We start from the raw sequence: 12,709 nt of genomic DNA, 5'->3' as shown, positions 1-12,709 counted from the left end.
AACCCTTAGCGCCTTACTACGAGGTCCCTTTGTGGGACCCTACCTTAATGGCTTGTTTTACCAGCCGTTAAGGACGGGACCCGCAAAGGGACCTAGGAGGTTATTACGGTACCACAATTTGCAGTACCGTAATTACCGCCTTCCCCATTCCCATTGAGCCCTATGGGGCAAAAATGGGAATGGGGAAGTGCCATGGTGAATGGGAAATTACCGCCCCCACACACCTTGGAATAGGGCGGTAATTCCGCCATTCACCATGGAGGACTCTGTAAAATACTGGCGGCGCCGTCCGTGTAATGAGGCCCTTAGTCATTGAGCTTGATGTTGATAAGGAGTTATTCACAATCTTCTATGTCCATTGTGGGGAGTGGTGTGGTGTAGTTTAGATATGGTCTTTCTGTGCTAATGCGATTCCACCTCCTCTCTTGTTTTCTCTTTTGGAGTGAATTAGTTTAAAGTTGTCTGGTATGGTTTGATGGTTGATTGTTTTGTAATTGTCCGATAGTCATGTTTCTGTGAAGAAGAGTGCGTCGGTGCCACCCTCGTTTAGGACGTCGTAGGTTACTGTTTTGTGTTTGGCCATAGGTCTTATGTTGAGTAGGCTGCAGTGCAGAGTATGTGCTTTTCCTTGTTTGTTGTTGCATATACTTTCATGAGTCTCGGTTGGGTGGTGTTCATCAGGTTTCCGTTTCCTGCGGTTCTTTCTTGGGTGAGACTGTTTTTTGCTGATTGTGTATTTGGTACCTTCGTTGAGGAGTTCAATTAGATTGAGGGATACGTTTCTCTGTTATGGTTCGTAGTAGTGGGTTGTTTGTACATGGCGTCTTTGATCCAGTCTTTGGTTATGTAATGGGTATGGATGTTTAGGGATTCTAGTTTCGTTCTGATTTTTGTTGGGGTCTTTCCAAAAATGTCTTTAGGGTTGCTGGGTTTTGTGTGTTGTGGTGTTTGGTTTGGCAGTCTGTTGGGGTCAGGGAATGTTTGGATCCTTGATTGTGGGTTGTTTGTTTTCCATTGAGGTATGATTGTATGTGGAGAGGTAACTGGAGATGTATTCTGTTTCTGTTCTTGTCTTGGTCCATATCCTTAGACCGTTTAGTAATGGCTGGTGGAGGTTTTGGGGTGTTTTGCAAATTCTGGTAGGAGGTTTCTGTTGCAGGGGGGCATGGCTTCCTTCTGATTCCGGTTATTGATTCTTGTTTCTGTGTCCTTCTTGTATCATGGCATGTTTGTTGTCTGGTTGTCCTGGTCTTGGATTTGGGTTTGTGATGTATTCCAAGGGCAAGAGCCATCTTGGGTGGCTTTCTTTCCTGGTGTTATGGTAGATACATTTTCTGCAATATATAGTGGTGTCTGCCTCGCTTTGGTTGTGGGTTGTGTTAGACATTTTCTTGTATCACAGAGATCAAGTTGCCCTCCTTACTCTTCCTATTCATTAATAGTTCTCTCAATAGAAGGCTGGCATGTCTGAACTAACAGTATTTGGCGGTCAAGAAATGGTTGCCTGTTTTTTCTTATATCAGGGAAAGTCAGTTGCCAAGACTGAAATAGAATCTGCTGTGGGTCAAGCTCAAAGTAACTTAAAAATAAAGGGTATTATGTCAGACTCAGGAGATGGACAAAGGTAATTTTTCATTCAGTGTTTTATTAAACAGAAGAGAGAAACACCTATCTTATCCCTACCTCTAAGGAGGTTTCACACTAGTCTGTAAATACATCATAAAGGCTGCTTTCAGGATGTCTTACACACAAAACACAAACCTCTGTCTAAATGCCTAATCTATTGTCTATTCCTACCACTAACAAAATGATCAACTCCCCCATGAAAAGGGATTTCTTCTCAACCTATGAAGTGGTGACTGGCTTATGAACTCCACCCAAATGTCTGTCTGGTTTCTTCAAGGCTTCTTGTCCAATGGTACAGTTTAAAGTTCAGGTTTGCACATTCTTTCTCTCCTCCTTGTATAATAGTCTCTTACTTTTGCAGTCAGACCATAGTTCCTCAGCCCTGGATGATGGTGTTATTCAACCCGCCTTGGGTTGTGTGTCTCTCTAGCAGTCTTGGGATCTAGTTTCCCCCAGCGCTCTTTGGATTACTGCTTCTCACACCATGCCTTGGGTCTAGTTTCTTCCACCCTGCATAGCGGTCCTGATACTCTCACCCTTCCTTGATGTATTATGTCTCTCACCCCGTCTTGGGGTATTGCTTCTTCCTCCCTGCCTGGGAGTCTTGTTTTTCACACCTTGCCTTGGGGTCCTCCTTCTCGCACCCCAATTTGGTGTACGGCTTCTCACTTGCTTTGGGGTCTCCTGTTTCCCAGCCTGTCTTGGGGTATCTTGTCTCTCACCCCGCCTTGGGGTATCTTGTCTCTCACCCTGCTTTCGGGTGTCTTGTTTCTCACCCCGTCTTGAGGTATCTTGTCTCATACCCCATCTTGGGGTACCTTGTAACTCACTCAGCTGGGAGGCTTGTTTTTCACACCTTGCCTTGGGGTCCTCCTTCTCGTACCCGCTTTGGTGTACGGCTACTCACTTGGTTTGGGGTCTCCTGTTTCTCAGCCTGTCTTGGGGTGTCTTGTTTCTCAAGGTATAGCGCTGCTTAAGTTACACCCGAATTGTGATCTCCAGCCAACCGCCATCAGCAGGGCCCCTCCTGACTTTTAAAAAAGGCATGTGTGCCCGACCCCCAGGATTCCCCTCTTGTCTCATAACCCATCTGGGGGTATCTTGTTTCTCACTCCGCCTTGAGGTATCTTGTCGTTCACCCAGCCTTCGTGTATTTTGTCTCTCGCCCCGCCGTGGGATATGGCTAACTTAGATGTTACTATTCTTACCACCCAATCCCACCTCCCCTCAGCCTTCCATTGCGATAAAAGTAGACAGGATGCTGGGAGCTAGATCTAAAACCATCCTACTTGCTTCCAATAAAGCATGGACAATTAAGAAAGCTAATAAAGATATTGCAACTAATAACTGGTTTGATTCATTCCCCTCCTCCCTCCATCCTCAAACACAATCCTCTGCTTCCTCATACTCTTATTGGAGCAGGCTTCACTGATGCTAAGAGCCCGGCACACAGGTTACAAGACAGAGAAAAATGAGGGCTTTAGCGCCAGGCTCTGGCAGTGTTACCTGCCTGTGAAGTCTGTAGGGGGTTTATCCCGGGGTGCTGAAGGAATGTATCACTGATGAGTTGGAGGTGGTGGCAGAAAGAAGGGGAAGTGGGAGGAAGATGGTGGGGCGGGTGTAAGCAGAACTCAGCTTGATCCGAAACGCAAGCTTGGATCGTGAGATTCAGCCCACAATTTGAGCAACCTGATTGGCTGTGGTGCCTGCCTCAGGTGCCAATCATCTTTCTTTTCCTACATGGAAACATTTATGAACCGCTACCAGATTTGGCATGAGATTTAGGATCTGTCTGGATCGGTTGGCTGTAAAATTTAGTGAACTTTCATGGAAGTAAAATCTGCAAGCATTAGGAATGGCAATTTTAAGGTACTGCCACTGAAAGCCACATGAAGTAATCCCCTAATACAACCAAACCCATCACACTACAAGTTGAATGTCAACTGACACTTCTCCACCAAATAATCAAACTCACTTTAATTATCGCCTAGAATTAAGCTACCACATAGTTAAAGCGAGTTACATAAAATAGACGTATAGCTATTTATATAATTTGACAAGTCAAAAACAAAGAGGTGATAGCCGGAAGGTTTAGGATTAATCTTAACCACTAGCATTGCTCTGGGCAGCCCTCCAGACCATTGCTCTCCGCTGGCCAAGCCATTACACAAGGGGAAAGACCGTATGCAAATCAGACTTGGTCCCACCCCAAAAGGGGCAGCCAAGTCTGAACTGCTAGGTCACATCCCTTCTGCAGGAGACCACAAGCATCCCCAGACATGTTTCGGCCTTCTTGGGCCTCATCAGTGAGGACTAGCTTCAGTCTCTAGGTCCAGCAGACACGGGACCCAATTGATTCTAGACCTTCCAGCCATCACCTATTGTATTTTACTATAATTTGACAAGTGACATGAAACCGAAAAATGTATTTCCTCTCACCTCTGCCCTTATAGCTATAGGTACTGTGATGAATCCAGGGAATTCATCCCCTCTTCCCAAAGTGGAGACACCCCACTTTGGGACTAGGGAGATGACTCCCCCCCCCCACCCATACCCCTTTAGAGGACAGGAAATCGCCATAGAGGGATATGAGTTTTCCTCCCGTGTATCAAGACCACAATATCGTTGTTGACTATATGGGAATTACAAAAGACTACTCTGTGATTACCGCTATGGAAGTGGAGTGGCTGGTTTGGTTTCTGACCCTTTCATGCTATCTTCCTTGTATGAAGCTCAGGAACAATGGAGCGCCCAATCTCTTTGCACAGTGGAAAATAAAGGTCTGGTGAGACCGGCACAGGAGAGAGAGGAAAGCCTGTGGAGTAGCCCACAGGTGGAAACGTCCCCCTTGGAGGAGGAGCACACATACACTGCATGGAGTGCAGAGGAATCAGAGAGCCTGCAGAGCGCTGCTGTCTCCTATGGGGCAGTGAGCCAGGGAGGCTTGGGCCCACCAAACGACAAAGAATCCAGAACCCAAGGGAAGTGGTTAACCAGCATCTGTGTTGGAACCAATGCGGAAGTCGCTTCAAGCCGTGATGGGATGAACCGTCGCAGCTGACCTGACTTGAAAGACCAGAGGGAAACCGGAACTGCGGTTCAGCAACTGCGCGAGGAGACCGCCTCCCCCAAAGAACACCGCCTGAATGAACAAGATGATGGTAGTTCCAGGGAAGTGGGAGGAGGGCAGCCTAGATGGTTTTAGAGTAAAGACATCCCAAGGCGGGCGAGGGACAAAATACACGAAGGCTGGGTGAACGACAAGATACCTCAAGGCGGAGTGAGAAACAAGATATCCGAAGCTGAGTGAGTTACAAGGTACCCCAAGATGGGGTATGAGACAAGAGGGGAATCCTGGGGGTCGGGCACACATGCCTTTTTCAAAAGTCAGGAGGGGCCCTGCTGATGGCGGTTGTCTGGAGATCACAATTTGGGTGTAACTTAAGCAGTTCTATGGAGAATATCATCAAAGTTTATCAGGATTGCATACCTTTTCTCTCTCTAGCATGGAGATGGCATCTCACGGTTTCACCTGTATAGTAGTGACTTGATTTTCTTCTTGTGTCAGCTTGCATACTACATAGTGAGCGTCAACCTTCCTGACCTCCAAAGTGGGCTCCATTTTGATATTTCTCCAGATTTATGGTTTCTTTTGTTCTTGGGATTATCTACTTATGCCCTCTCTTCAACCCCTCCTGAATTTGGAGGGCATACGGTACCACCCCGTTTGGCTCCCCTTCTCATTCCCGTTCCCGCACTATATCAGGGGGAGCTTCAGAGCTAGTGCCTACACCCCCTAACTGCAATCCTGGGACGCTACTTGAAATGGCTGAAGCTTTTCTCACTCAAATCAATAGTCGACTAAGATAACTTTGCAATCTCCCTCGCAAACACATATCCCTAGCGATACACAACAGGAGCAACGTAGTAACAAAAGATTTGCACTAGCATTCTAATCAACCTGCCATTTCATAGTACAGAGCTCCTTTACCATAGACAGGACTTGTATAACTGTATACAGCCCTTTCATGTGGCAGTCTAATGACATTTCCTTGACACCCTTAGCCTTTGTTTAACCTCTGTCTCTCTTCCACCCTTAGCTCTTGTTTACCCTCTTTCTCTCTTCCACCCTTAGCCCTTGTTTACCCTCTGTCTCTCTTCTACCCTTAACCCTTGTTTACCCTCAGCCCTTGTTTACCCTCTGTCTCTCTTCTACCCTTAGCCCTTGTTTACCCTCTGTCTCTCTTCCACCCTTAGCCCTTGTTTACCCTCTGTCTCTCTTCCACCCTTAGCCCTTGTTTACCCTTTGTCTCTCTTCCACCCTTAGCCTTTGTTCACCCTCTGTCTCTCTTCCACCCTTAGCCTTTGTTTACCCTCTGTCTCTCTTCCACCCTTAGCCTTTGTTTACCCTTTGACTCTCTTCCACCCTTAGCCCCCGTTTACCCTCTGCCTCTCTTCCACCCTTAGCCTTTGTTTACCCTCTGTCTCTCTTCCACCTTTAGCCTTTGTTTACCCTCTGTCTCTCTTCCACCTTTAGCCTTTGTTTACCCTCTGTCTCTCTTCCACCCTTAGCCTTTGTTTACCCTCTGTCTCTCTTCCAACCTTAGCCTTTGTTTACCCTCTTGTCTCTCTTCCACCCTTAGCCTTTGTTTACCCTCTGTCTCTCTTCCACCCTTAGCCTTTGTTTACCCTTTGTCTCTCTTCCACCCTTAGCCCCCGTTTACCCTCTGCCTCTCTTCCACCCTTAGCCTTTGTTTACCCTCTGTCTCTCTTCCACCTTTAGCCTTTGTTTACCCTCTGTCTCTCTTCCACCCTTAGCCTTTGTTTACCCTCTGTCTCTCTTCCACCCTTAGCCTTTGTTTACCCTCTGTCTCTCTTCCACCTTTAGCCTTTGTTTACCCTCTGTCTCTCTTCCACCCTTAGCCTTTGTTTACCCTTTGTTTCTCTTCCACCCTTAGCCCTTGTTTACCCTCTTTCTCTCTTCCACCCTTAGCCCTTGTTTACCCTCTGTCTCTCTTCCACCCTTAGCCTTTGTTTACCCTCTGTCTCTCTTCCACACTTAGCCCTTGTTTACCCTCTGTCTCTCTTCCACACTTAGCCCTTGTTTACCCTTTGTTTCTCTTCCACCCTTAGCCCTTGTTTACCCTCTTTCTCTCTTCCACCCTTAGCCCTTGTTTACCCTCTGTCTCTCTTCCACCCTTAGCCTTTGTTTACCCTCTGTCTCTCTTCCACACTTAGCCCTTGTTTACCCTCTGTCTCTCTTCCACACTTAGCCCTTGTTTACCCTCTGTCTCTCTTCCACCCTTAGCCTTTGTTTACCCTCTGTCTCTCTTCCACACTTAGCCCTTGTTTACCCTCTGTCTCTCTTCCACACTTAGCCCTTGTTTACCCTCTGTCTCTCTTCCACACTTAGCCCTTGTTTACCCTCTGTCTCTCTTCCACACTTACCCCTTGTTTACCCTCTGTCTCTCTTCCACCCTTAGCCTTTGTTTACCCTCTGTCTCTCTTCCACACTTAGCCCTTGTTTACCCTCTGTCTCTCTTCCACACTTAGCCCTTGTTTACCCTCTGTCTCTCTTCCACACTTAGCCTTTCTTTACCCTCTGTCTCTCTTCCACCCTTAGCCTTTGTTTACCCTCTGTCTCTCTTCCACCCTTAGCCTTTGTTTACCCTTTGTTTCTCTTCCACCCTTAGCCCTTGTTTACCCTCTTTCTCTCTTCCACCCTTAGCCCTTGTTTACCCTCTGTCTCTCTTCCACCCTTAGCCTTTGTTTACCCTCTGTCTCTCTTCCACACTTAGCCCTTGTTTACCCTCTGTCTCTCTTCCACACTTAGCCCTTGTTTACCCTTTGTTTCTCTTCCACCCTTAGCCCTTGTTTACCCTCTTTCTCTCTTCCACCCTTAGCCCTTGTTTACCCTCTGTCTCTCTTCCACCCTTAGCCTTTGTTTACCCTCTGTCTCTCTTCCACACTTAGCCCTTGTTTACCCTCTGTCTCTCTTCCACACTTAGCCCTTGTTTACCCTCTGTCTCTCTTCCACCCTTAGCCTTTGTTTACCCTCTGTCTCTCTTCCACACTTAGCCCTTGTTTACCCTCTGTCTCTCTTCCACACTTAGCCCTTGTTTACCCTCTGTCTCTCTTCCACACTTAGCCCTTGTTTACCCTCTGTCTCTCTTCCACCCTTAGCCTTTGTTTACCCTCTGTCTCTCTTCCACCCTTAGCCTTTGTTTACCCTCTGTCTCTCTTCCACCCTTAGCCTTTGTTTACCCTTTGTCTCTCTTCCACCCTTAGCCTTTGTTTACCCGCTTTCTCTCTTCCACCCTTAGCCCGTGTTTACCCTCTGTTTCTCTTCCACCCTTAGCCCGTGTTTACCCTCTGTCTTTCTTCCACCCTTAGCCCATGTTTACCCTCTGCCTCTCTTCCACACTTTGCCCTTGTTTACCCTCTGTCTCTCTTCCACCCTTAGCCTTTGTTTACCCTCTGTCTCTCTTCCACCCTTAGCCTTTGTTTACCCTTTGTCTCTCTTCCACCCTTAGCCCTTGTTTACCCTCTTTCTCTCTTCCACCCTTAGCCTTTGTTTACCCTCTATCTCTCTTCCTCTATGTCACCATCTTTCCTTCTTTTATTTGTTCAGCCCAATCACCTGACATACCACTGCAAGCTCTCTTTGGCTATTGTATCACCCACTTTGCCACATTCCTTCCTCTACACCTTTGTGTGCGATTTCAGAAGGATCTTCCCAGAGCCTCTAGGATTGACACTGCAGTAATGCCATATTTAAAGGGACCCATTACAAGGTTGGCGGTGCAAGAAAAAAAGTGATGGTAATTCCGTGAGAGCCACTTTTCCCGCACTACCAAATTATAATTTTTGGGTGTATTTACCACCGGCAGAATCACCACGCAGTAAATCCATCATAAATCCCCATGGAGGCGTACAGACTCCAAAAATGGGGGATACCACCCCTGGTAACTCCACGGGACCAAGTGGCAGTAACGGTAATTGGGCCTCATTCCGAGTATGGCGGTAAGGGATAGCGGCCACCGCTAACGAGAGCGGTGGCGGTAATCCCTTACCGCCATACTCCGAGTTCCCTTTGCGCCATGGAGGTTTTAACACCTGCTTTTAGCGGGTGTTAAAAACCATGGCGCTAAGGGACCTTGATGTTAATTACGCCACCGTAATTTACGGTGGCGTAATTAACGCCTTCCCCACTCCCATTATGCCCTATGGGGCAAGAATGGGAATGGGGAAGGGTAAATGGGGATTGGGGAATTACCGCCCCGCCAACCTTGGAATGGGGCGGTAATTCCGCCATCCACCAAGGCGCTGCCGGTCCGGGTACGGCGTCAACCAAGGCGTTAATAGCGCCATTGGTTAGCGCCGTACTCGGAATGAGGCCCATTGAGTTCGGTGGTATTCCAGCTGATTAACTTGTAATGAGCCCCAAAATCTTTTCCAGCAATAGGGTTTGTTGGGGAACTGACATCGACCCGTCCTTTTACTACAATAGTGGTGAAGAGCATTACACTCAGAGCTGGACCATAACTATACGACACTTGGGGCCTCATTACGAGGTTGGAGGTAGCCATGGAGCTGTTAGCTCCATGGCTACCTCCAAAACCCTTCCGACTCCGCCCTGGTGAATGGAGCAATTACTGGTCCATTCCGAGGTCGGAGGGACCGGTAATTCCCCATTCACCAGGGCCATTCTCCATTCCCATGTGAGCCCCCATAGGGCTCAATGGGAATGGGGAAGGCGCTAATAACGATACCGCAAATTGCGGTACCGTTATTAGCGCTAGAGTCCCTTTGCGGGTCCCGTCCTTAACTCCTGCATAAATCAGGTGTTAAGGAAGGACCCACAAAGGGAACTCGTAGTAGGGAGGTAAGGGATTACCGGCACCGGTGCCCTTACCGGTGTTCGTAATCCCTTACCTCCCACCTCGTAATGAGGCCCTTGGTCTGGTACCCAGACATATTTCTTTATCTATCTTCCATGCTGCAGGGATGTCTCTTGGAGTCCTCCACAGCACAGAGCTTAGAGCCCTTTTTAGGTGGGAGATAGACATGTGGGACTGCCCTTGAAGTATATAGCCTTCTGCTGCTTCCAGCCACAGCACTTCACAGAGTTTTAATGGCTCTGTTTGGCTCACTGTGATACCTTTGTCATCGCTGAATATATCTTAATAACAGCCGGGGGTCTTGACAAGTAGTCTACACCAGGCAGACATTAGTCTTTAGGGCATACTGGCATCACAGGGCAAACGACTAGTGGGCACTTTCATGTCTTGTCATTCAAAAAGATTCTAGCCAGTGCTCATTCCATAATGTGTTCATGGTTAAAATAAACCTGTATTTTAGCGCAAAACTACCCAGTGTGTTAACACTTAAAGGGACCATCATTGTGAAATGTAAACAAAAACAAATACAAGCATTTATATCACTGTTAGTGGCATAGAAATGAAATAGTGACTCACAGCAGTGGTGAGAATTAAAGAAGAAATACATGACAGGATCAGTACGGACCCGGTTATCATTTGCCCATCCCCCCGCCCCTGTTGCGAACAGGGGCAGTGGAATGTGTCCCACTTCTAGGCATTTCAAAGCGCATATGTTTGTGAATTTGGGATCCGCATTGAAATGCACAGAAACGCCCCCTTATTTGCATACATGCACAGAGGGCCTGGGAAAAGGCCATTTGAGAATAGGGTATGACTTTTTTTTGGCTCAAGTGCTAAATTGCTCTTGCGCATCTCATCAACTGCACCAAAATTGTTTAGAGAATCTTCACCTAAGTGTCTATGAAGTTGCGTTCATAAGTGCTGCCTGATCTCTCTCTGGCACTGACCTCTCCATCTAAGTTCCGACTTGTGTTCCTCTACTTTCAGCTTCGGGTCAATGATCTATTCGCCGCAAACCGGAATCATTTTGAACAACGAACTTGCAGACTTCTGCAAAATGAGGCCCGGAAGCACAGTCTCTAATGGTACGGTAGGACGTCTCACTGCCAGCATGACCCTAAAATCGAAGGGAAACGTGCGAGTCCTTTCCTAGAGGTTCAAATCCACTCCATGTTTTCAGGATGTCCACAGACCACAGTGAATCTGAATGGCAGTTATTTGCCTAGCGGTTATCCTGAAAACCTGGTGTTGTGGGGCTCTCGAGGACAGGTCCCAGAACATCCTCTAGACAGAACAATGTCAAGCCATACACAGTATCCTATGTCCAAGGTTTACTCTTTTCACTGACTTGTACACATTAGTGTGGAAATAAATAATTCTATTTTCTGTCAGTATTTATTTGTTAAAAAATTGAAAATACCATGGGCCTCATTACACAGATGGCGGTAAGGATTTACCGGTACCGGTAAAATACCGGTACCGGTAAATCCTTACCGCCTTACTACGAGGTCCCTTTGCGGGTTGGGGGATTTAACGCCTGCTTTTTGCAGGCGTTAAAAACCAACCCGCAAAGGGACCCAGGGAGCTAATTACGGTACCGCAATTAGCGCATTCCCCATTCCGATTATGCCCTATGAGGCAAAAATGGGAATGGGGAAGGGCAATGGTGGAAGGGGGAATTACCGCCCCGCCAACCTTGGAATGGGGCGGTAATTCCCCTTTCCGCCAAGGCGGTGCCGGTATTTTACCGGCATGAACCATGGCGCTAATAGCGCCATGGTTCTCCGCCATCCGTGTAATGAGGCCCCATGACAATTAAGTCTTTTGTATTCTCTAAGTGCTGTCAGTGATGCACTGCAGGTCAATGGCTGTGCAAACTGACGTGATGCGGCGTGTGAAGCAATGGGGCGATTTCCCTTTAAAGCCATTCAATTGGCTGCAGAAATATGTCTCAGTCAGCTGCAACCATAGGATCATCCATTTGTGTTCCACCTTTGGTGAAGTCATGACCCTTGCAGATGCCCAGTTCTGCCCCCCCACCCCCCATGGGGGTTTAAGAAACTAGTAGCCTATTGGTACTGGAGGTGGAAATGGAACTTTGTCAAGGTGGCACAGTCCTCCTGGCGCCATCTTGGAGCCTCACGCATCTCTTTTGTTACGTAGCTAGAGCTCGCCACATGCCTACCCCCATGGCCATAGAGACTTTGAGACTGGGCTATGCCAGTGGGAGGTACCTGGGTCTACTGATTTATGCTTTTACTAGACTTCGGGGAGTCCAGTCCACAGCAGCAAGATTGACCCTCAAAAGACCAAGATATGGTTCCAGCTTTGACTCCCTTCACACCCTACGCTGCCTGCGTAGAGAATCCCTTTTAAGTAATGCTTAAATCAGCCTGGGGTTTAACACCCTCCTTTATTGCTTCCAGATTTCCCTCACACGCCCCAGCATGGGTGTTAGGCACTGGGGGACCTCTCTTCTGGTGGCCCAGAGGCGGTCATGTCTGGGTGGGTGTTCTTTCTCACACCTGGGGGCTACAGCTTGCAAAGCTTTACCCAAGGAACTCAAAATTCTCTCCTCCCGCGTGTCTTTCAGAAAACAACAAAAACTTTGTTCTGTACTGTTAACTCCTTCTTCAAGGAATGGCTCATCCTTAACACTTTTGTCCACCAGCCTCCACTCCCCACCCTACCTGAGACTGGGTGATCTGCTCCCCACTATGTAATCTCCTGGGTGCTTGTAGCTCCCCTGCAGCCAAAATGCTCGCCCTCCCCTTCCCCAAAAGTTTGCCCTGTGCTAATATGGAATAGTATTAGCACTGGGGCAAAGTGTGCCCTGGTGCTAACATGCATTTAAAGTATGTTTCTTTGCAGGAGGGACATTTGTGCCCTAGTGGTGATGCAATGCAAAATTGCACTTGCCATAGTGCAGTGGGTTTCTACCATGGCCCCACTGTTTTCTGCACTAGGGCAATCTTTGCCCTACTGCTAATACTGTGCAAACGTGCACTTGCACCAGTGCAAAGTTTCTGTAACCCGGCCCATGGGGTCGCCATGCGAGAGTGCATACTGTTGGTCTGGTTATGCTGATGACTTCCCCCCTCCCTTTGCCTGGTTTGTCAGCCCAAGCAGGTGGGTGGAGGCGGCGGTGATGGTGGGTCTGTCTCTAGGGTCAGCATCTTGTT

At 47.8% G+C, this 12,709-nt stretch overlaps 1 protein-coding gene across 1 annotated transcript in view; it reads left to right on the top strand.

Annotated features, from left to right (window-relative positions):
* GGT5 (gamma-glutamyltransferase 5) overlaps nt 1-12,709 on the top strand; it is a 395,684-nt gene that overhangs the window by 309,189 nt on the left and 73,786 nt on the right. The window contains exon 9 of the mRNA XM_069619874.1: nt 10,515-10,612. Coding sequence (XP_069475975.1) covers nt 10,515-10,612 — 98 coding nt within the window. The remainder of the gene's footprint in view (nt 1-10,514; nt 10,613-12,709) is intronic.

This window comes from Ambystoma mexicanum, chromosome 10, assembly GCF_040938575.1.
Source record: "Ambystoma mexicanum isolate Mex_15411 chromosome 10, UKY_AmexF1_1, whole genome shotgun sequence".
Classification (NCBI taxonomy): Eukaryota; Metazoa; Chordata; class Amphibia; order Caudata; family Ambystomatidae; genus Ambystoma; species Ambystoma mexicanum.
The sequence above is the reverse complement of the archived record's forward strand: the minus strand, read 5'-3'. Positions and strand labels throughout refer to the sequence as shown.